General features: G+C 43.0%; 1 protein-coding gene across 5 annotated transcripts in view; it reads right to left on the reverse strand.

The window, feature by feature from the left end:
• LOC137432479 (hemicentin-1) overlaps positions 1-24775 on the reverse strand; it is an 82593-nt gene that overhangs the window by 13325 nt on the left and 44493 nt on the right. For all 5 annotated transcript variants that reach the window (XM_078783263.1, XM_078783262.1, XM_078783265.1 and 2 more), the window contains 5 exons: positions 18776-18907; positions 18528-18650; positions 18095-18214; positions 10689-10790; positions 10309-10428 (listed from right to left, as the gene is read on the reverse strand). In XM_078783263.1, coding sequence (XP_078639389.1) covers positions 10309-10428; positions 10689-10790; positions 18095-18214; positions 18528-18650; positions 18776-18907 — 597 coding nt within the window. The remainder of the gene's footprint in view (positions 1-10308; positions 10429-10688; positions 10791-18094; positions 18215-18527; positions 18651-18775; positions 18908-24775) is intronic.

Here is a 24775-nt window from a genome sequence, read left to right on the forward strand (position 1 = left end):
CTGTGGGTATGAGGTATTCTGGGAATGAAAACATCTTCGCCTTTGGCACTTCCAGTAATAATGGTGGCCTCCAAAACATGTGCCATTAGCCTCTTCACAGTAAGTCTGGTTCCATTGCATAGCTTTGGTGGGTCCAGGTTTTGCAATCACATGATGGGTGCACCATGCACCAACCTTCAGTAGAAGATGATGTGGAGTAATGCTTGATGGATTATGCTTGATCAATATCAGCGTCCGGCGACATGTAAGACTGCTCCTGGCAAGGTATCTTTGCTAACAGTTTTTGATTGATGATGTTCACTGAGTCATTCCTTGGTGCAAAGATGGCTCTTTCACAAAGCCATTGAGGATTCATGTAATTTGTATATAGATTTGGGTAGATCTTGAACATCAGATCTTCCACTGTACATGCAATGTTTCCACAGCCTGCAGGGATGCATTTTTTTCCATGAGCAGGATCAACAGGCACTTGGCCATTGCACATCTGCAGGAGTGCTGCAAATGATCCAGCTGTCTAATCTTTTTGTAGATGAACACGCATGTTAGTTTGCAGGCTCATCATTTCAACATCCCTCCACAGGTAAGAGGCCGTCAAGCATGCATTCAGCTCATCTATCAGAGGGCCACATGGAATTACTGGCAATGTCTGGTGGAAGTCACTATGAGATACTGTAACACCGGAGTCATACCACACATTAGCATGTTGTTTTCTCAAATGTCCTGTAGGCTTCGATCTAGTGTCTGGAAGGTCAATTTGTGAGACACTGTGCATTCATTCCAGCCAAATGGATGGCACTGTTGCAAAACCTTGCCAGCCTCTGGTGCTTTCTTAATATTGCACAATGGGTTTTCTGACTTGGCAGGATTCAGTGGCAACTTGAATGTAGAATGAGCTGTACAACCCTCCCAGACAACAGAATGACAGCAATGCCAGAGGAGGCCACTGCAAAGGTAGTTTTATACATATTGTTATGTTTATGGGGGGTAGGCAATGGAATACCATAGGCCAGGTAGGATTGTATAGGGTAGTGTGCTCCACATGTCATGTAGCCACCTTCATGTACTTAGGTCAAGCCGGATGTCGCGTACGGTTGTGTATTTGTCTCCATGCGAGGAGTGGAGCTATGCTAATTAATTAGGGTATAAGGAATAATTCCCTGTATGTAAATTGTCTCTGTGGTTTTTCCCTTCGTTCCTTATGACACATGCAACACCAGCCATGCACTCCGCACCTACAATGAATACACTAAATAAAGGACATTCGAACACTACCACTGACGCCACCAGCCGAGTCATCACAAGGGCCGGCATGAGGGACCGTGAGGCCCCGCCCCAAGAGGTGAAGATTGGTCGTGGTCGGGGAGCGATGTGATGGCACTCACTGATTGGAGCACGCGCGGATGTCATCATAGAATGTTCGAGCACCAGGGACAAAAAGGACACGTCCCGCCATTTTCTCTCTCTTGGGTCGGACATTCGTAGCGAGCAGTCGCATTTTCTCTCTTCTAGTTCAGACATTCATCGCGTGCGGTCGCAGTTTGTGCTCGCTCTTGGTTCATGGCTGCATCGCGAGAGGTCGCAGTTTGTCTCCCTCTTGGTGGTGGCATTCGCGCGCTCATTCTGTTCCTGGCTGCGTGGAGGGGCGGATGCATCCTTTCCTCCGATCCTGGTGGTGCTGGCTTCGTGACGGCTGTGTGCCGTGCTGTGTGCGCCAGAGAGACCTCGGTGCTCTCATCCCACGGAGCGTGGGACGAGAAAGTAGCGAGGGCCTGAGCGCTTCACGTTGGCGGCTGGTGGTGAACGGACTTGGCGCCAACACGTGTTTTCCTGCGCAGGGATGCGGGATCTTTGACGACCCTGGACGATCACTGACGCCAGGCGGAATGCAGGCAAATGCACCACACACACATTTTTACTTTCGTTCATTTATTTCTCCCTGTGTCTGTAGTTGAGTCTGTACGGAGGCGCCTCAAGTAGGAATTTAGTGTCATTCTTTTTATTGTATTGCATTATTTTCATTCAATTATTATTTGTGCATTTTCAATTCAATTCCTTGTCTTGTCCGTTTATTTGTAATGGGAATCGGATAACCCCGTGCCACGTCCGTCTGTCCAGGTAAGCTCGCTGCCCTTCACGACACCCTCACGCATACAAAAGGTACTGCCATAGTTTGGGTGAACGCCTCGGAGTTAAAGCTCATTTGGCTATCCGTCACCAGGGGTGTTAATCCCGGCGGTGAACATGACAATATTTATGTACTGTACTGTACAAGGTGTTTACAAAGTCCCGCTCCCCCACCCCTCACACCACCCACCCGATCATCATCTACCCTGGTATGCTTCATACATATTGTTGCGGATATGGCATTTGGCCTCAATATCCGCTTGTAAATACTCCCCTATTTCCCCAATACTCCCCAACTATCCCCAATCCCCCATTCCCTAGTCCCATTGCCTGTAAATAACACTCTGTAGAACCGACCTTCCCCTTTTTCCCCCATTAAATGTCGTGCCCAGGTCCACCGCATCACACGTAGACAACTTTCGGACATCTTGCTAGTTATTCTTAGTCTATGTCAGTTAAGGACTCGTTTCCATTAATTCTGACTCTTCGTTGCACCAGAATGTGATTATATGGCACCAGTAGTGAGTTTAGGACCTTCCCTTACCTCCTCCCATCTTCTTCCCCAAACAACAACAACAACAACAACTACAGCAACAACAACAACTACAGCTACAACAACAACTACAACAACGGCGCGCGGGGGGAGTGTGCGTCCTCACACCGGCTCGGTTAGCCGCCATGACCATGCGCTCCACGGGGTTACCACGAAGGGGCTCCCTGTCAGCCCCTCGTCAAGGGTGGAGCCGGTAACCCCCCCGCACGCACCCAATGAGAAGCAACGAGCCGATTCCATCTGGGGCGGAGCTAACGAGCCGAGGGCGTGTCACTCCCCGCCAGATATACGCGGCCACGTACCGGACGTGACGGGAGATGCGCCCCGAGCTTGAAGAGGAAGAACCAGTCGTGACCTCCGAGCGCTGTGACCTCCCTGCATCTACTGGACCGTACAGTACCCTGTCCTTGAGCCAAGAGTGCACCTTGAGCCATCGATACCCGCTTTCCTTGCCATCGATCCCCGTGTGAGTCAGCCTTGTCCCGTTTATCTGTCGTCTGTTGGGGTTAATATAAGTGTGTCTAAGTGCCTGTCTTTCTATGATGTCCCTCTTGTAGTTGTAATCTAACCTTCCGCCTTAATATAATCTCCTCCGGAGGTCTTGAGAACCGTATCCCTGGTGTCGTGTCATTTTAATCCCAGCCGTGTGTCTTTTCCTTCATTGACCTAGCGTAGCGCGACTAGTCAACGTTCGAGCATAATCGGGTAAACTGTGCAGACGTGGTCATACCAAACCGCTCGGTAAACTAACATCCACCACCGCGTCTGTAACAATTGGTGTCGAGGAGTGGAATTCGAACCCGGGACTAAATTTATTAGGCCCAAATTTGTAGTAGAATCGATTCGGAGCGCGTTTCCCGCGCGAAATTATAACGGCGAAATTTGAATTTGTTTTACGAAAATAAAAACCCGAATTTTGAAAGTCGCGCTATGGCAGACCAAGACAACTGGGGTCCGGTAGAGGAGAGTGAGGCAGGGTCGGTCCAGGACCAAATTGAGGGACGCGAGGAGAGCGAAGCAGTGAGGGTAGCAGGTTCGCAAAATAGCGCCGTCACGCACGAAGTAGCGGGCGCGCAAAATGGCGCCTCGCAGATGGCCACGGCGTCCACGCCCGCGACCGTGGCAGCGCCCCTGGTGGATTTGAACCTTTTTTTAATACAAATGAAGGCCCTTATGGCCCAGAATAGCGAACGGTTAGAACAAAAGATGGGGTCCAATAGCGAGAAATTGAGGGAGGACATGGGGTCCAATAGCGAGAAATTGAGGGAGGACATGGGGGCCCAGATCGGAGGGTTAGGGAGTAGAATAGAGGGATTAGGAAACAAATTTGAGGGACTAGACAACAAATTTGAGGGATTAGACAATAGATTAGGGGAAATACAGGAGGGGTTAATGGGGGTAGAAAACAGAATGGCCGCTCAAGAGAATTAAATGGAAGGGATGCAAAGGGGGCTAGAGGGGGTAGAAAATAGAATGGCTGCCCAGGAGAATCAGATAGAGGGAGTGAAAAATGGGTTAGAGGGGTTAGAAAACAGTATGGAAGGCAAATTGAGGGACATGAGGGACCAAGCGGAAAGGGAAGTTAACCAAATGGGGCAGCAGATAGAGGGGGTCAGAATGGGGGTAGAAACCAAACTGGATGCTCACAGGGAGGAAATGGAGCAGATGAGGGTGGCATCTGGGCAGGAGATGCAAGTGATGGGAGAGATCAGAGGAGGAGTGAGTGAGGAGGTCGGAGGAGTGCGCGAGGAGGTGAGGCACTGTAAGGAGCGCATGGAGAAGGAGGTGAGAAAGGGGACTGTAAAATTGCAAGGTGGTATAGAGGAGTTGACGCTGGGAGTAGAACAACTGACAGTGGGACAAAAGGAGTTGGGGGACCAGGTAAAGAAGAACACAGCGGTAATAGAGGGTTTAAAATCGACACAGAAGGAGATGAAAAAGGACGTAGGGGTAATTAAAAAAGAGTGTCAGACGGTACATGAGGACCTGACGAGGAAAATGGACAAGGTGGTAGAGGTGATGGAGGTTAAAGAGCGGGAGGTGCGGGAGCACATAGAAAAAAATAAAGTGGAGTTAGAGGAAGAACTTAAAGGGGCGCACGAAGAGATGAAGGAGGTGAAGCAGAAATTAGAAGAAGTGGAAGAAGGGGTGAGCGAAATTAAGAAGCGACGGAGAGAGGATAAGAAAGAGATAAAGGAGGAAGTAAAAGAATTGGTCCAAAGTCTGTGTTCGGATCGTGATGATGTGCTCATTAACCGGATGAGGGATTCGCAGGTGATGGAGGAGAAGCGAAGAGAAAGAGGACCCGGTGTAAGTGGTGACCAATATGGTCGTGCGTATGATGCGCCAGGTGATTTAAGAAGCTTGGGGGTCGAGATGGACCCGGGTGTTCGTGAGAGGCCATTGGTGAAGTGTGCGACAGGTCTGGTGTGCGAAAGAGGAGGTGTGCGAGAAAGTCCGACTCTGGGGTGTGTGAGGAAAAAGTGCGTGCCAAGGAGTGAGGGTGCTGGCGAGAATGAGTCGGTCGTAGCGCGTGTGCGAGGGGGCACATGGAAGCGCGGTGTGGTGAGTGTTACAGAGGGTGTGACGGGAGAGTGTGCGCGAGAAAGGTGTGTGACGGACAGGTGCATGGGGAAAGAGTGCGCTGTCAAAGGCAAGGAAGAATGCACACCTGTGGTGAGTGTTACAGAGGGTGTGACGGGAGAGTGTGCGCGAGAAAGGTGTGTGACGGACAGGTGCATGGGGAAAGAGTGCGCTGTCAAAGGCAAGGAAGAATGCACACCTGTGGTGAGTGTTACAGAGGGTGTGACGGGTGAGTGCGCTGTCAAGAATGGAGGTGAGAGTAGTGAGAGTGACAAGGAGAGTGAGTTGGTTGTGACAGGTGAGCGAGGATGTACACCTGGGATGGAAGGATGCACACCTGGAATGGTAGAGCGTGAGTGGGAATGCACGCTGGAGTTGGTGGTGAGGCACGTGGTTGGGTGTGCGAATGAGGGCACACCTGTGATTGTCACAGAGGAGGTGACAGAGGAGGGGGCGCGAAGAGGTGTGTTGGTGAGGTGTGCGACCAACGAATGTGTGCCAAAGTGTTCGGTGGTCAGGTGTGTGACCAAGGCTGTGAGTGCAATGAGGGTACCTGGGTGTGTAAGGAAAGGTACGAGGAGCATGGGCACGGCTGGATGTGTGAGCAAGGAACGGGCTGCGGGGTGTAAGCGTCCAGGTGAAGCATCGACGTTAGACGGGGTAGAGTTTAGAACGACTTATAGCCGAATCGGGCCCTCGGTGCGTGCTGGGCCTCGCTTTGAACGGCCGCGTCCGTGCTCCACTAGGCGGAGCGGGCAGCTGGATAGAAAGGGTCGTCATGGCGACCACTTTTTGGTGAGACGTGCCGGCAGGTCGAGAGCGGGACATTGGATGGCTCCGTGCCGAGATGGTGCGTGGGATCTCGGCACGGGTGAGCCCCCGTCCCTGCACCGAATGCCGGACGCATCCAGCCGCCGGCACAAAACAACCAGCATCCATTGCTTGGCTTTACGAAGCCGGGCTTTGGACGGGAATTGGCGCACCGAGAGGCAGTAGTGAGTAGACTGGGTGATGAGGTTAGTGTTTTGGACCCAAAATTAGAGAAAAACAAAATTTGATGATTGGCAAGGGATTGGCAGTAGTGATTGGCAGATGATGAGTAGGATTGGCCAAATTTTTGATTTGTTGAAATTTGATGTGCAAAATTGGTAGTGAGCGATGGGCCCGGTGGGTAAGGGGGGCATCCCTGCCGCCCTTCCCATGTGGGGGCAAAGGAGCAATAGATTATGGGGTTGATGGCAGTGAAAACTAGCCCGGGTGGGTTAGGTTATATTGATAGGGCCCTAGAAGATGACATTAGGTAACGTTAAGGTTAGGTAGTGACTGATACCTGTAGTGGGGACGCAGGTAGATTAGTGTGGATGATAATGACGTGGGAGCGCAATAGTTTAAAGGGACGACTGGGAAGCGCAAGTTTTAGAAGGGAGTAGTTAGCTGAGATGATGCTGTGTGTGTGAGAATTGAACAGGTGTGATTGCACAGGTGTGCAACTGGACAGGTGTGTGGAGCAGTGTGTGAGTAATGAGTGTGTGGATCAGCGCGAATGCGCTTGGGGAGAGAAGGGTGCAGGTGGCACCAGGTGTGAGAGCACAGGTGTGCAGGTACAGGTGTGTGGAGAGAGTTGGAGTAAGTGGTACGGCGTGGTGTGCATGGTGCGAAGGTGTGAATGGGGGAAGAGTGGACCCCTTTCACGAGTACCTGGGGCGGGTAGTGTAAGTGTTAGGTAGAGGGTATAGGTAAATTGTGGTTGGATATTGGCATTTGTGGTGCGGTTGCAGAATGGTATTGTGGATGGGTGCATTAGTGTTGTGGAAATGGCTGGGCGTGTAGCCTGTTAGTGTGTGTAGTTGGTTGGGCACTCCACCACTGTGAGGATGTCGGCCAGGTGAGGCCGCAGGTGGGCTCTGGGAGCCGGTAGTTGTGAGTGGGTGCCTGAGGATCCCGGGTGTGGATCGGGTAGCCCAGTGCCAGAGAGGGCACCGAGTGGGGAGAGCGCCAGAGGGCCTTCCCCAGGTAGTTAGGTTAGGGTAAGGAGCAGGTAAGCTCAGAGGCAACTGCAGTGGTGGAGGTGTGCAGGTGGGTAGACCCGCTGGGAGAGGTACACGTCGCGGCCCAGAAATTGTGCGAGGGCACCGGGAGATGAATCGGGGGAGTGAGACCCCAAATTGAAAAGCACCACAGTTTGGCCAATGGGAATTGGTTTTTAGAACCCATAGTGTAAGAGGGCCAATGGTTTGGCCGGAGAAAGACCCCGGGTAGTGTAAAGTTGTTAAAGTCATTTAGGAAATAGTTAGGATTGATGAGCCTGTCGCACCATACGCAGCCACTTACCCGTGGTGATGATGATGACTCCACACCTGTGTTTTCTTTGTTCTGTGTGCAGGAAGCAAGGACTACTGTTGGATTTGTGAGACGCATCACGACGTGGATGAGACATTGGGGTGATTCCATCTCTCCCTCCCTAGGAGGGACTGATGATGAATTGGTAATGGCAAATTATGATGTTGAGTTGGAGATGGCAAATTTTGATGAAAGTTGAAAATGGCAAATTTGATTGGTTAGGAGGGAGAGAAGCCGAATTTGGTTTATGGGAGGAACGGGGAAGACAGTAGGGATGTTTGTTGATTTGTAAAATAGATGTTTATGGGTAGTGTTGTGTTTTGTGGATACAGTAAGGGGTAAGGGAGGGGCCATGTAGGTTACCTGGTGGGGGGGGGGCGTACGATAGGAACGTACCTGTCTCACCTGGTTCCCATGTGCCCCCAGTGTGCATCATCTTACATTGCGTGCACTTTTGCGCCCTTACCACCTTACTCACTTGTCTTCTTCTTTTGTCTCCCACCTCCGAGGATCTGGCTTTGGGGCAGAGAGAGAGAGGAGAGAGAGGTGCTGGCTTCGCAGTTGTGGGCCTGCACTCTCGCTGCTTGCTGCTTGGATCGATACACCATATGGACCGCAATGTTTGTGGCCACCCACCATGGACCGCAGTTCTTTTGCGGCCAAGCACCACCCGTGGAAGGACCTATGGGTCAACGTGGCACCTATGCCAAACAGGTGAACCACTCTTAGTTGGCCCCTGACGGCCACAATACAGAAATGGACGCGGTTGGCGCCTTTCTTGATTTTTTAAAGAAGTAAGAAGGCCAAGTGCACCACATGAAGGCAAGACCAGCGGCAGAACATCGGCCGGCTGCGACACCACCGGTGATTTGTAAACACTTTATTGGTGCACCGGATGGTGCTCACTGTGTGATGGGGTGGTGCTTTTCGTGCTGGGAAAGGGTGCTCTGCACGTTATTAAAGGCCGTAGGCCACAGAGCACTCGTGGGTTGGTGTATCGATGCTGGCATGCGTGCTCTCTCTATGCATAACATCTGCATGTGTCCCTCCAAAGACAGGTCCTGGATCGTAGTGTAAATAGCAGCGTAGTCTTGTAAATAATGCTCCCTACCGGCTGTATGTTTAGTTTGCGAATTCTTTCCGGATTCGGTTATCCTGTGGGTGTGTTTCTGTGAGGAGAAGGGTGCAACGTCGCAGGGGGACATATTTACTCATTTGTGAATATCTGTAAAACTGTCGCACTCAGGGTAGAGTTAATAGTAGAGGGAACTACATCTGAGTGCCACACTAAAATAGGTAAAAATTTATCGGGTCGGGCCGCCCCGAGGGTAGAGAAGGGTGCAATGTTGCGGATATGGCATTTGGCCTCAATATCCGCTTGTAAATACTCCCCTATTTCCCCAATACTCCCCAACTATCCCCAATCCCCCATTCCCTAGTCCCATTGCCTGTAAATAACACTCTGTAGAACCGACCTTCCCCTTTTTCCCCCATTAAATGTCGTGCCCAGGTCCACCGCATCACACGTAGACAACTTTCGGACATCTTGCTAGTTATTCTTAGTCTATGTCAGTTAAGGACTCGTTTCCATTAATTCTGACTCTTCGTTGCACCAGAATGTGATTATATGGCACCAGTAGTGAGTTTAGGACCTTCCCTTACCTCCTCCCATCTTCTTCCCCAAACAACAACAACAACAACAACTACAGCAACAACAACAACTACAGCTACAACAACAACTACAACAACGGCGCGCGGGGGGAGTGTGCGTCCTCACACCGGCTCGGTTAGCCGCCATGACCATGCGCTCCACGGGGTTACCACGAAGGGGCTCCCTGTCAGCCCCTCATCAAGGGTGGAGCCGGTAACCCCCCCGCACGCACCCAATGAGAAGCAACGAGCCGATTCCATCTGGGGCGGAGCTAACGAGCCGAGGGCGTGTCACTCCCCGCCGGATATACGCGGCCACGTACCGGACGTGACGGGAGATGCGCCCCGAGCTTGAAGAGGAAGAACCAGTCGTGACCTCCGAGCGCTGTGACCTCCCTGCATCTACTGGACCGTACAGTACCCTGTCCTTGAGCCAAGAGTGCACCTTGAGCCATCGATACCCGCTTTCCTTGCCATCGATCCCCGTGTGAGTCAGCCTTGTCCCGTTTATCTGTCGTCTGTTGGGGTTAATATAAGTGTGTCTAAGTGCCTGTCTTTCTATGATGTCCCTCTTGTAGTTGTAATCTAACCTTCCGCCTTAATATAATCTCCTCCGGAGGTCTTGAGAACCGTATCCCTGGTGTCGTGTCATTTTAATCCCAGCCGTGTGTCTTTTCCTTCATTGACCTAGCGTAGCGCGACTAGTCAACGTTCGAGCATAATCGGGTAAACTGTGCAGACGTGGTCATACCAAACCGCTCGGTAAACTAACATCCACCACCGCGTCTGTAACAATATGTTAATGTTAATTTTATGCTGAATTAATTAATCATAGCCTTTTCCTTTATATATGTGAGGCTGTGATAACTTTGAGAATAAAATGGCAAACCAAAGTAATTATTCGCTTGAAGAACGTGCAGTAATGAGCTCGTGGTCTCACGAACAACCTCATACATTATGGGGAATCATGAGGAGTGCTATGTAGAATTAGTACTCCATATTTTGACATTTGCCCAAAGGCAATAATCACAAGTATGATCAGTATAGTGAAGTCTTACCAATGCAAACATGAGGGGTTCCAGGCTTCAGATGGTAACCTGCTTTACATTTGCAGTAGAAACCCTTGGGTATCTTAATATAGTGCATCCAGAGATTTGGATCTTCTTGGTTTCTGTAATCTGCAAAAATGGAGATGCTTCTGGAACAATTGCCTGTGCTTGGGATGAAGTAGTTATTTACTCAAGTTTGGAAGATCATAACAAATACTCAAACTCTAGCATATGTCTATTAGGTCACTTGTGTCTATTAGGTCACATATTAGGTCACTGAATTGGTGCAAAGCACTTTTCGCAGCTTCATTAGAACTAAAATGCCCGAAAAACTTTCATAAATTTTGTACAATGTGCAGCAAACATTTTCAGACTTTGGGCACACAAACCATTGTCCCACTTGTCTCCTCCATCATACTGGCAGGTGTACGACCCAGGAAAGTTCACACAAGGCAGGTTCCCACAGGGTTTGGTTTGACACTCGTCAATATCTAAGGAACAACAGAGACGATAAAAATTATTGTTCTGTCATGAGGAAGAAAGTTCATTTTATAAACATCCTATGTGGTAAAACTTTAATTATACGAAGCTGGCACTTACTCACCTGTAACTTCAAACAAAATAAGAAACTAGAACGGCACTCAGTAGAGAGCATACCTCTGCCTGGTTGGCCAAATCACTCAATGGTGAATATAATCACTTAAAACATTCTACTAGCTGGATCCGGATCCGAATCTTCACCAAAATTGAATCGTTTCTTCTTTGTCACACACACAACCTGTCCAACAAGTTTCGTCAAAATCCATCCATAACTTTTTGAGCTATCCTGCTATGTATCGTTTTTGGCTCTATCTCCCAATGGTAAATAACCACTTTATAAATTCTAATAGCCGGATTCGAATCCGGATCTTCACCAAAATCTAATCAATTCGTCCTTGTCACATACACTACATCTCTGCCAAATTTCGTCTGAATCCGTCCAAACCTTTTTGAGATATTTTATTCACAAACGGACAGACAAATGAAAAAGCACTCATAGAGTGACACTTGGCAAAACAGAACAAAGAATAATGGCACTCAGGGGAGCATCCTTTTGACCACAAAAATAATTGGTGGTTGAATTCCATGGCCTGATATGAAAGTCGTCTTCAAATTTTAAGTTAAATGGATGAAAATTGACAATTTTAGAAATTTGGCCTATGTTGACCTTTTGGCCTATGCTAATCTCAAAAATAGTTGGTGGTTGGTTTCAGTAAGTTGATGTGCAAATCCTATTCAGATTTAAAGTCAATCAGAAGAAAATGGAAGATTTTAAAAATTCGAAAAAAGTGGTTGACCTTAGGCCTATGTTGACCTTTTGGCTGATTTTGATCTCAAAAATAGTTGGTGGTTGAATTCAGTTCGCTGATATGATAATCCTATTCAAATTTCAAGTAATTCGGATGAAAATTGAGGGTTTTTAGAAATTTGAAAAGGTTGTTGACTTTTGGCCTATGTTGACCTTTTGGCCTGGGTTGATCTCCAAAATAGTTGGTGGTTGAATTCAGTTTGCCGAAATGAAAATCCTATTCAAATTTCAAGTAAATCGGATGAAAATTGAGGATTTTAGAAATTGGAAAAAAGTGGTTGACCTTTTGGCCTATGTTGACCTTTTGTCCTATGTTGATCTACAAAATAGTTGGTGGTTGAATTTAGTTTGCCGATATGAAAATCCTATTCAAATTTCAAGTAAATCGGATAAAAATTGAGGATTAAAAAAATTTGAAAAAAGTGGTTGACCTATTGGCCTATGTTGACCTTTTGGCCCATGTTGATCTGCAAAATAGTTGGTAGTTGGATTCAGTAAGTTGATGTGCAAATCCTATTCAGATTCCAAGTCAATCAGATGAAAATGGAAGATTTTAGCAATTCGAAAAAAGTGGTTGACCTTAGGCCTATGTTGACCTTTTGGCCTATGTTGATCTCCAAAATAGTTGGTGGTTGAATTCAGTTTGCCGAAATGAAAATCCTATTCAAATTTCAAGTAAATCGGATGAAAATTGAGGATTTTAGAAATTGGAAAAAAGTGGTTGACCTTTTGGCCTGGGTTGATCTCCAAAATAGATAGTGGTTGAATTCAGTTTGCTTATATGTAAATCCTATTCAAATTTCAAGTAAATCGGATGAAAATTGAGGAATATATGAATGAATGATCGTTTTAAGGCCATTTTCCCCACTAGAGCGGGGGTTAGCCTTGCAGGCCCCATGACAATAATGGTTCCCTGTTTGAGGCAATGTTTTTATGGCCGGATGCCCTTCCTGACGCCAACCCTTAGTCGCCTCTTACGATGCGCAGGGATACGGTGTACCTATTCTAAATCGGGGTACACACCGTGATCATTCATCCCAGCAAGCTGGTACTCAATTTGCCGACCTCGGAAGGATGACAGGCCGAGTCAACCCCCCTGGTGTTAATTTAGCGATCGACCGGGATTCAAACCCAGGATCCTAGGTATCCCAGGCCGGCACCCTAACCGGCAAAGCCAACAAAGGCTTGGATGAAAATTGAGGATTTTAGAAATTTGAAAAGGTTGTTGACCTTTTGGCCTATGTTGACCTTTTGGCACATGTTGATTTCCAAAATAGTTGGTGGTTGAATTCAGTTAGCTGATATGAAAATCCTATTCAAATTTCAAGTCAATCAGATGAAAATTGAGGATTTTAGAACTTTAAAAAAAAGTGGTTGACCTTTGGCCTATGTTGACCTTTTGACCTTTTGACCTCAAAAATATATAGGATTTTGTCGGACCACGAACTCAACCATTTGGTGAAGATCGGCTAAACAGACTAGCGTGAAAACATAACCTCCATCCACCTTCGATCGGTGATGGAAGTAACAACAAGCACACACATACAACGCTAGATCACGTGTAAGTAATAACAAATGAAGAGCAGAGCACCCCATCAATGATGTGCTTTGATGTTTATTTGCCTGATGTTTGCAAAAATAAGAAAACTACTGCATCTGACCTCGAACACGTGTGTGTGTGTTAGTCTGTTTGATTGTTCCCTATACATTTCCAAACCCCCGGGTCAAATTCCACTTGCTGTGGTGCATCATTTTCACATGCATGAGGTCAATGTCACAATTAAAACTTTAAATTGATGTAAAAACATAAAACAACGTTGCTTTCAGAAGCATGAAAATGTGAAACCATGCCGAAATGTGAAACCATGCCTCACGGCTCGCATGAATTATGCGCACCCCTCATCTCCCATTGGCTCGGCTGAGAGAGGGGTGGAGCTTGAACTTCACCTTTGCGTTCAAAGTTCGATGTAGTCAGGTTCACTATGTTAACAAATATAATTTCTTTCAAAATTTTGGGATTAGCAAACCTGTACATTTTTGGAATCTTCAGAGCATGGAGAATCTGAAAATCAATGTTGGCATTTGCACAGACACCTGCATGGCCGCCATTTTGGATTTTGAAAATGGCCGCCATAAAATACATATTTTGCGCGATCTCGGCTTCTAGTCAACCTAGAGACTTAATTAAATATGCTAATCATATGTTTTCTGGGTCAAGGAATCCAATAAAGGCCTCAAAATAGTGCTCAGGATTATAGAAAAGCAACAAACAAAGGTAATTGAAAACCATTGTCTTTATATTTGTGATATAACTGCATTACATAATACATGATATTGCAAGTCCTTTGAAGTTATAGGTTGTTATAGGAAGTTATAGGTAGTATCAGATTGAACTATAAGTCCTATACACAGGATCTACGAGGTCTATACCGTTCAGGAATATGCTTTTACAGATCTTCATCACTGCCCTGAGTGTCATTTTCGCAAAGGTGTCTACGCAAATGTAAACATTAATTTTTGGATTCCTCATGCTCTGAATATTCCAAAAATGTAGAGTTTTGCTAATCTACCAAAATTTTGAACGAAAAAACATAGTGAACCTGACTAATGCTTTGTCGGGAATCAAATCTGTTGCATTAAAATATCTATTTTTCTCATGCAGAATCTATAACTATAAAAGGGGTTTGTGTGTGTCACCATTTTCTCAGAGATGGCCAAACAGATCTTCGTCAAACTTTCAGACGCTCATCAGTGAGTGCCGCAGAGTGTTTTAGGCAAAAATATTTTTGAAATTTCTGAAAGAAAAAAGAAGTTGGATTTTTGGGGATTAAAAAAAATATACTCCATTGTGACTAACCCTTTGCCGCTATACAACAACAACAACAACAACAACAGGCATTTTAAGGCCATTTTCCCTGCTAGAGTGGGGGTTAGCCTTGCGGTCCCCATGACAATCTTCTCCATTTTGCCCTATTTTCTGCATCTCTCCTTGTTAACCCCCTTGCCCGCATTTCTTCTTCCACCATCTTTAGCCAAGTCTTTCTCGGTCTTCCCCGTCCTCTACTTCCTTCTACATTCATTTCCATCACTCTTCTCAACCAGTCACTTTCATCCTTCCTCAACACATGACCAAACCATCTCAACCTGTTTCTCTTCACAGCATCAATCACAGGCTCTATTCCCATCATCTTGCGCAATTCATCATTTGTCTTCCTCTCTCTCAACGATACTCCGCACATCCACCGAACCATTCGCATTTCCACCCTTTCCAGCCTTCGTTGCTGCTCTACGTTCATTACCCATGTCTCGCTCCCATAAATCATAACACTTCTCACACATGCAGCATACGCCTTTCCCTTCGGCTTCAACGACACTCCCCTCCTCATCAGCACGCCACTCAGTTCCCGAAACTTCTTCCATGCACATCTCACTCTAGCAACCGTTGCCGAGTCTGATCCACCTTCTCCATTCAGCATGTCTCCGAGGTAGCAAAAATGTTTTCACACCTTCCAGCTTCACGCCGTCTCCAAGATTCAACTCAACATTTCTTCCATCTGCACCTTCCTCTGTGCACACCTTACACTTGAATGTAGCTGCCACACTGGTTAATGACCCTCTCAGACCACTACATTTTTGATGAACCCACTCAGCACACATTGTACATTGAATGGAGTTCACTCCGACACCCTTCCTGCACACAGCACACGGCCACTTCCCAGTTCTTTCCACCTCACCACATGCTTTACCACTTGCCATCACCTTCGTCTTTCCGATATTCACCTTCAGACCTTTTGTCTCCATACATTCCTTCCACTTGTTCATCTTGGTGCATTGCCGCTATACGAAAGGTAATATTAAATTATCCCCGACCCTATTCCTTCGTGGGTGTAGGGAAGTGTTTCGTGCCCCACAAAAATAGATAAAAAATAATAAAAATTTGTTTTCGTAAAAATGCCAACAGGATTAGAACAGCAATGGGCAATGACGGGTACCCTAGCTAGTGGAAATTAATATACAAGAGGTCCACAGTTTCTGCAGGACTACACTGTGTCTAACGAGTGGTCACACGATCCTGTCCAACCTTAAGGAAAGGAGGAAGCTGTTTGGCCCACCATTGCCAAATCCCACTGCCAAGTTGATTTTTGCAAAAGGTGTAAAACGTGCATTTTTGGGCTCAGACATTTTTGGGTTTTTTTCGGGATGTTTCTTGTGTCCCTCTACCCTGCTGTAGGTGGGTTTCCCTCCTTTCCACTGTGTTCATTTATTTACGACTTTGATTATTTAGGACTTCATCTTGGCTAACAACAATCTTATCGATGCTTTACTAAAGTCTAGATAATCGATCTTTATCGGGTGACCCAACTTGTTCAATTATATAAAGATGCAAGAAATGATCTTCCTCGACATCCACAAACGCTTACTTGTGTTAATCGAACAATTCTGTTTGATAGTCTGACTCGCTGCACAACAGAAAGACATTTATGCTTCACTTGCATCAATAGCATAAATTGAATGTGATTCATTGATTTATGTGAGTTGCGGATGGCATTCGTTTGAGAGAAAATTGATGAGCTTGGTCTTTGGATGATTTCCTCATATGCTTTGACCCCAAATCCAGTTATTAGCCCGTCCCCCACACAGCGGGAGAAGGGGTTTTGCAATTGTGTGTGTGTGTGTGTGTGTCGTAACTTTTCTTTTTTACCATTTGAGTTTTGTCATCAAATTTTAACAAAGCTTTTCTTTGAGAATATGGAGAAGACAAATTAATAAATTGGTCAAAAGGTCAAAGGTCAGCATCACATGAAATCGTCAATTTTCATCCAATTGACCTGAAAGTTTAAGAATTTGCATATTGGGTTACTGATTTGCTTCACAATAAAAACCTAGAAGCCGATTGTTTTTGGGGTTTTTTGTTTTTTAAGATTAAAAGGTCAAACGTCAGCATCACATAAAATCGCCAATTTTCATCCAATTGACCTGAAAGTTTAAGGATTTGCATATTGGGTTACTGAATTGGTTCACAATCAAAAGCTAGAAGCCAATTGTTTTTGGGGTTTTAAAAAAAAAATTCAAAAGTCAAAGGTCAGTATCACATAAATTCGCCAATTTTTATCCAATTGACCTGAAAGTTTAATAGTTTGCATATTGGGTCACTGAATTGGTTCACAATCAAAAGCTAGAAGCCGATTGTTTTTGGGGGATTTTTTTTAGATTAAAAGGTCAAAGGTCAGCATCACATAAAATCGCCAATTTTCATCCAATTGACCTGAACGTTTAAGAATTTGCATATTGGGTCACTGATTTGGTTCACAATCAAAACCTAGAAGCCGATTGTTTTGGTTTTTTTTTTTTAGATTAAAAGGTCAAAGGTCAGCATCACATAAAATCGCCCATTTTCATCCAATTGACCGGAAAGTTTAAGAATTTGCATATTAGGTCACTGAATTAGTTCACAATCAAAAGCTAGAAGCTGATTGTTTTTTTTTTTGTTTTTTTTCCTTAGATTAAAAGGTCAATGGTCAGCATCACATAAAATCGGCAATTTTCATCCAATTGACCTGAAAGTTTAAGAATTTGCATATTGGGTCACTGAATTGGTTCACAATCAAAAGCTAGAAGGCGATTGTTTTGGGTTTTTTTTTTAGATTAAAAGGTCAAAGGTCAGCATCACATAAAATCGCCCATTTTCATCCAATTGACCTGAAAGTTTAAGAATTTGCATATTAGGTCACTGAATTAGTTCACAATCAAAAGCTAGAAGCCGATTTTTGTTTTTTGTTTTTTTTCCTTAGATTAAAAGGTCAATGGTCAGCATCACATAAAATCGCCCATTTTCATCCAATTGACCTGAAAGTTTAAGAATTTGCATGCTGAGTCACTGAATTGCTTCACCAATCAAAAGCTAGAAGCCGATTGTTTTTGGGGTTTTTTTTTTTAGATCAAAAGGTCAAAGGTCAAGGTTGCATAAAATCGTCAATTTTCATCTGATTGACTTAAAATTTGAGCAGGGTTTGCATATTGAGTCACTGAAACCAACTGCTTTCGAGGTCAAAAGATGAAGATTGCCTAAAATCGTCAATACTTTTGTATACATTTTTTTCGCCATTTTCGTCATGTTTAGCATACGGAAGAAGAAGACTTCTGAGTACAAAGCGGACGCCGACTGACTTTGCATCCTCAGATGCTTTCTAGTTTAATTCTAATTTTCTTTCGTAACAATCACATTTCTAAATGTTCTCTCTCAAAACATTTTGGATTCATCGGTTCATTTCCCAAGTCAGTTGCATCTTCACTTAAATTATATGACGTACACAAGTTATATCAGCTTTATATTTTAAATGTTGTATGTAAAAAGTAGTTAATATGGTTATTCTGGTCCTCTGAATTCTGTGCATTTCCCCATTTTGATTACAGTATATACACCAGATGCTTGTCACATGCTCTTACCAATGCAGTTGTTTTCACCATCAACTTTGTAACCCTCTAGGCACTTGCAGTAGAAACTGCCTGCAGTGTTGACACATACCTGCTTGCATCCATGGTTGGGTGAAAGACATTCGTTCACATCTACACAAGGATGAACAATACACTTGAGTATTATAACACACAATCAAACAGGATAAAAGTATAATGATGTATTTTAAAATATTTTAAAATTTTAAAAGTATTTTCTTTTAGAGTATTTTTAAAAAATGTAAATTTTTAAAAGTAAAATTTTTTAAACTTTTTTGTTCCAAAATTTTTTTTAGATTTGTAAATTGTTTTAAAATTTTAAAATTTTTAAAATTTTAAATTTTTTATAACATAGAGTATTTTAAAAACACATTTTACATGATCGTCAATTTTATTCAAGCTTCCGAGATAGGTAACTTTCACATACCTTTGCAGATACCATAGTCTTCATTTTTATATCCTGGATCACAAATGCATATCTGTTCATTGGGACCAGCCACAAAGCAATGCCCTCCTTCCCCACAGGTCACTTCAGAACAATAGTTGCGTGCTGCGGAGATGGAGGATGGAAAGGAGAGTGGGTGAAGGTAAATCGACACCATGAAATGACATGAGGAAAATATTGGCCTTTCCTGTGTTCGCTTATAAAGAGTTGAAATGTGTGCAGCGCTGTACCGACACACATGCCGTTCTGACTCCTGGAGTGTTCGTAACCCCACTTGCAGGTACACTCGTAGCTTCCATTCAGGTTAGTGCAGAAATGACACACATCAGGGGGTACTTCGTGTGATTCACACTCGTTCACATCTACAAAACACATTCATCAAAACAAAATTTAACATTTCGATGTCAATGTAAAATGATGATTCTCAGTGACAACCATCACTAAACTTACGTTTTCAGAAGTGTCATTGCACTTAGGTTTGCTCCACCCATGATGGAGGGCATAGGTTTGCTCTCTGTCTGTCCGTCCGTCCGTCCGTCCGTCCCACCTGTGGTTTTTCATACTTTTTTCCCATACCCTGTAACATGTTCTGCTAAAACTTGGTACGTGCCTTTATTGCGATAAGTTACAGAAGAAGTTTGAGTTTCAGGGCGTTTCGCAAATTTTTCACGGAGTTATGCCCTTTTTCCTTGGAACAAGAACATTCATTGGGACCGGTAGTGCACATGTATTGCAAAGCAATTCTCCCTATTGTTTTATTTCATTTTTTTATTCTGAGGAATGCACCTGAGTTTATTTGCACCACCTGTGTCCATCCTACCATTAAAAGCTACTGACACTATCATGGGTAGAATAGTCATTGATAGCTTATTTAGATGTACTCGTATATACAAATGTGAAAATAAATGCTTAAGAATCCTCTAATGAGATGTTTCTATATATATTGCGGAACTGTGAATCCTGCATCTTCCTAATATCCACTTTATGGGGTTTAACATGTTCCCGGTGAAACTTCCTCAATCTAGTTTCGCTGCTCACCTCCATTCCATTGATCATCTCTTCTCCTGCTTGTGGAACCTCCTTCCTCAGTCAAGTCAATCTCACTCTACCTTTCAGGTTGGCAGTGCACCATCTCAGCTCATTCTCCACCCTTAACCATAACCTATTCTTTCCTCCCTTCTCTATTTCAATTTTTTTTTTTGATGTTGAAGCCTCCAGTCACAGACTGTGTGTAGTCCTTATCGAGGCCAGGCCTTAAATAAAATACCTGCATTGATAGAAAAGTGAAGAAAGAGAGAATAGTTAGAGTTTTTGAGGAAAAGAGAGAATGTAAAGGTGAGGAGTGAAAATGAGTAAGAAAAGTGCATGATGAAAAGTGCATGGTGAAAAGTGCGTGGTGAAAAGTGCGTGGTGAAAAGTGCGTGGTGAAAAGTGCATGGTGAAAAGTGCATGATGAAAAGTGCGTGGTGAAAAGTGCGTGGTGAAAAGTGCGTGGTGAAAAGTGCGTGGTGAAAAGTGCGTGGTGAAAAGTGCGTGGTGAAAAGTGCGTGGTGAAAAGTGCGTGGTGAAAAGTGCATGGTGAAAAGTGCATGATGAAAAGTGCATGATGAAAAGTGTATGATGAAAAGTGCATGATGAAAAGTGTATGATGAAAAGTGCATGATGAAAAGTGCATGATGAAAAGTGTATGATGAAAAGTGCATGATGGAAAGTGCATGGTGAAAAGTGCATGATGAAAAGTGCATGATGAAAAGTGCATGATGAAAAGTGTATGATGAAAAGTGTATGATGAAAAGTGTATGATGAAAAGTGCATGATGAAAAGTGTATGATGAAAAGTGCATGATGGAAAGTGCATGGTGAAAAGTGCATGATGAAAAGTGCATGATGAAAAGTGCATGATGAAAAGTGTATGATGAAAAGTGTATGATGAAAAGTGCATGATGAAAAGTGCATGATGAAAAGTGTATGATGAAAAGTGCATGATGAAAAGTGTATGATGAAAAGTGTATGATGAAAAGTGCATGATGAAAAGTGCATGATGAAAAGTGTATGATGAAAAGTGTATGATGAAAAGTGCATGATGAAAAGTGCATGATGAAAAGTGCATGATGAAAAGTGCATGATGGAAAGTGCATGATGAAAAGTGTATGATGAAAAGTGCATGATGAAAAGTGCATGGTGAAAAGTGCATGGTGAAAAGCGCATGATGAAAAGTGCATGATGAAAAGTGCATGATGAAAAGTGCATGATGAAAAGTGTATGATGAAAAGTGCATGGTGAAAAGTGTATGATGAAAAGTGTATGATGAAAAGTGCATGATGAAAAGTGTATGATGAAAAGTGCATGATGAAAAGTGCATGATGAAAAGTGCATGGTGAAAAGTGTATGATGAAAAGTGCATGATGAAAAGTGTATGATGAAAAGTGCATGATGAAAAGTGCATGATGAAAAGTGCATGGTGAAAAGTGCATGATGAAAAGTGCATGATGAAAAGTGCATGATGAAAAGTGCATGATGAAAAGTGTATGATGAAAAGTGCATGATGAAAAGTGCATGGTGAAAAGTGCATGATGAAAAGTGCATGATGAAAAGTGCATGGTGAAAAGTGCATGATGAAAAGTGTATGATGAAAAGTGCATGATGAAAAGTGCGTGATGAAAAGTGCGTGATGAAAAGTGCATGATGAAAAGTGCATGATGAAAAGTGCATGGTGAAAAGTGCATGATGAAAAGTGCATGATGAAAAGTGCATGATGAAAAGTGCATGGTGAAAAGTGCATGATGAAAAGTGCATGATGAAAAGTGTATGATGAAAAGTGTATGATGAAAAGTGCATGATGAAAAGTGTATGATGAAAAGTGCATGATGGAAAGTGCATGGTGAAAAGTGCATGATGAAAAGTGCATGATGAAAAGTGTATGATGAAAAGTGCATGATGAAAAGTGTATGATGAAAAGTGTATGATGAAAAGTGCATGGTGAAAAGTGCATGATGAAAAGTGTATGATAAAAAGTGCATGATGAAAAGTGCATGGTGAAAAGTGCATGATGAAAAGTGCATGATGAAAAGTGCATGATGAAAAGTGCATGGTGAAAAGTGCATGATGAAAAGTGCATGATGAAAAGTGTATGATGAAAAGTGTATGATGAAAAGTGTATGATGAAAAGTGCATGATGAAAAGTGCATGATGAAAAGTGCATGATGAAAAGTGCATGGTGAAAAGTGTATGATGAAAAGTGTATGATGAAAAGTGTATGATGAAAAGTGCATGATGAAAAGTGTATGATGAAAAGTGCATGATGAAAAGTGCATGGTGAAAAGTGCATGATGAAAAGTGCATGATGAAAAGTGCATGGTGAAAAGTGCATGATGAAAAGTGCATGATGAAAAGTGCATGATGAAAAGTGTATGATGAAAAGTGCATGATGAAAAGTGTATGATGAAAAGTGCATGGTGAAAAGTGCATGATGAAAAGTGCATGATGAAAAGTGCATGATGAAAAGTGCATGATGAAAAGTGCATGATGAAAAGTGCATGGTGAAAAGTGCATGATGAAAAGTGCATGATGAAAAGTGCATGATGAAAAGTGTATGATGAAAAGTGCATGATGAAAAGTGCATGATGAAAAGTGCATGGTGAAAAGTGCATGATGAAAAGTGCATGATGAAAAGTGCATGATGAAAAGTGCATGATGAAAAGTGTATGATGAAAAGTGCATGATGAAAAGTGTATGATGAATAGTGCATGATGAAAAGTGCATGGTGAAAAGTGCATGATGAAAAGTGCATGATGAAAAGTGCATGGTGAAAAGTGCATGATGAAAAGTGCATGATGAAAAGTGCATGGTGAAAAGTGCATGATGAAAAGTGTATGATGAAAAGTGCATGATGAATAGTGCATGGTGAAAAGTGCATGATGAAAAGTGCATGATGAAAAGTGCATGATGAAAAGTGCATGGTGAAAAGTGCATGATGAAAAGTGTATGATGAAAAGTGTATGATGAAAAGTGTATGATGAAAAGTGCATGATGAAAAGTGTATGATGAAAAGTGCATGATGGAAAGTGCATGGTGAAAAGTGCATGATGAAAAGTGCATGATGAAAAGTGTATGATGAAAAGTGTATGATGAAAAGTGCATGGTGAAAAGTGCATGATGAAAAGTGTATGATGAAAAGTGCATGATGAAAAGTGCATGGTGAAAAGTGCATGATGAAAAGTGCATGATGAAAAGTGCATGATGAAAAGTGCATGATGAAAAGTGCATGGTGAAAAGTGCATGATGAAAAGTGCATGATGAAAAGTGTATGATGAAAAGTGTATGATGAAAAGTGTATGATGAAAAGTGCATGATGAAAAGTGCATGATGAAAAGTGCATGATGAAAAGTGCATGGTGAAAAGTGCATGATGAAAAGTGCATGATGAAAAGTGCATGATGAAAAGTGTATGATGAAAAGTGCATGATAAAAAGTGCATGGTGAAAAGTGCATGATGAAAAGTGTATGATGAAAAGTGCATGATGAAAAGTGCATGATGAAAAGTGTATGATGAAAAGTGCATGATGAAAAGTGTATGATGAAAAGTGTATGATGAAAAGTGTATGATGAAAAGTGCATGATGAAAAGTGCATGATGAAAAGTGTATGATGAAAAGTGTATGATGAAAAGTGTATGATGAAAAGTGCATGATGAAAAGTGTATGATGAAAAGTGTATGATGAAAAGTGTATGATGAAAAGTGTATGATGAAAAGTGCATGATGGAAAGTGCATGGTGAAAAGTGCATGGTGAAAAGTGTATGATGAAAAGTGCATGATGAAAAGTGCATGATGAAAAGTGTATGATGAAAAGTGTATGATGAAAAGTGTATGATGAAAAGTGCATGATGAAAAGTGTATGATGAAAAGTGCATGATGGAAAGTGCATGGTGAAAAGTGCATGATGAAAAGTGCATGATGAAAAGTGCATGATGAAAAGTGTATGATGAAAAGTGTATGATGAAAAGTGCATGATGAAAAGTGCATGATGGAAAGTGTATGATGAAAAGTGTATGATGAAAAGTGTATGATGAAAAGTGCATGATGAAAAGTGTATGATGAAAAGTGCATGATGGAAAGTGCATGGTGAAAAGTGCATGGTGAAAAGTGTATGATGAAAAGTGCATGATGAAAAGTGCATGATGAAAAGTGTATGATGAAAAGTGTATGATGAAAAGTGTATGATGAAAAGTGCATGATGAAAAGTGTATGATGAAAAGTGCATGATGGAAAGTGCATGGTGAAAAGTGCATGATGAAAAGTGCATGATGAAAAGTGCATGATGAAAAGTGTATGATGAAAAGTGTATGATGAAAACTGCATGATGAAAAGTGCATGATGAAAAGTGTATGATGAAAAGTGCATGATGAAAAGTGTATGATGAAAAGTGTATGATGAAAAGTGCATGATGAAAAGTGCATGATGAAAAGTGCATGATGAAAAGTGTATGATGAAAAGTGCATGATGAAAAGTGCATGATGAAAAGTGCATGATGAAAAGTGCATGATGAAAAGTGCATGATGAAAAGTGCATGATGAAAAGTGTATGATGAAAAGTGCATGATGAAAAGTGCATGATGAAAAGTGTATGATGAAAAGTGTATGATGAAAAGTGCATGGTGAAAAGTGCATGATGAAAAGTGTATGATGAAAAGTGCATGATGAAAAGTGCATGGTGAAAAGTGCATGATGAAAAGTGCATGATGAAAAGTGCATGATGAAAAGTGCATGATGAAAAGTGCATGATGAAAAGTGCATGATGAAAAGTGCATGATGAAAAGCGCATGGTGAAAAGCGCATGGTGAAAAGTGCATGATGAAAAGTGCATGGTGAAAAGTGCATGATGAAAAGTGCATGATGAAAAGTGCATGGTGAAAAGTGCATGATGAAAAGTGCATGATGAAAAGTGCATGATGAAAAGTGCATGATGAAAAGCGCATGGTGAAAAGCGCATGGTGAAAAGTGCATGATGAAAAGCGCATGGTGAAAAGTGCATGATGAAAAGTGTATGATGAAAAGTGCATGATGAAAAGTGCATGATGAAAAGCGCATGGTGAAAAGTGCATGATGAAAAGCGCATGGTGAAAAGCGCATGGTGAAAAGCGCATGGTGAAAAGTGCATGATGAAAAGCGCATGGTGAAAAGTGCATGATGAAAAGTGTATGATGAAAAGTGCATGATGAAAAGTGCATGGTGA

This window comes from Myxine glutinosa, chromosome 8 (genome assembly GCF_964187855.1).
Source record: "Myxine glutinosa chromosome 8, kmMyxGlut1.1, whole genome shotgun sequence".
Taxonomy (NCBI): Eukaryota; Metazoa; Chordata; class Myxini; order Myxiniformes; family Myxinidae; genus Myxine; species Myxine glutinosa.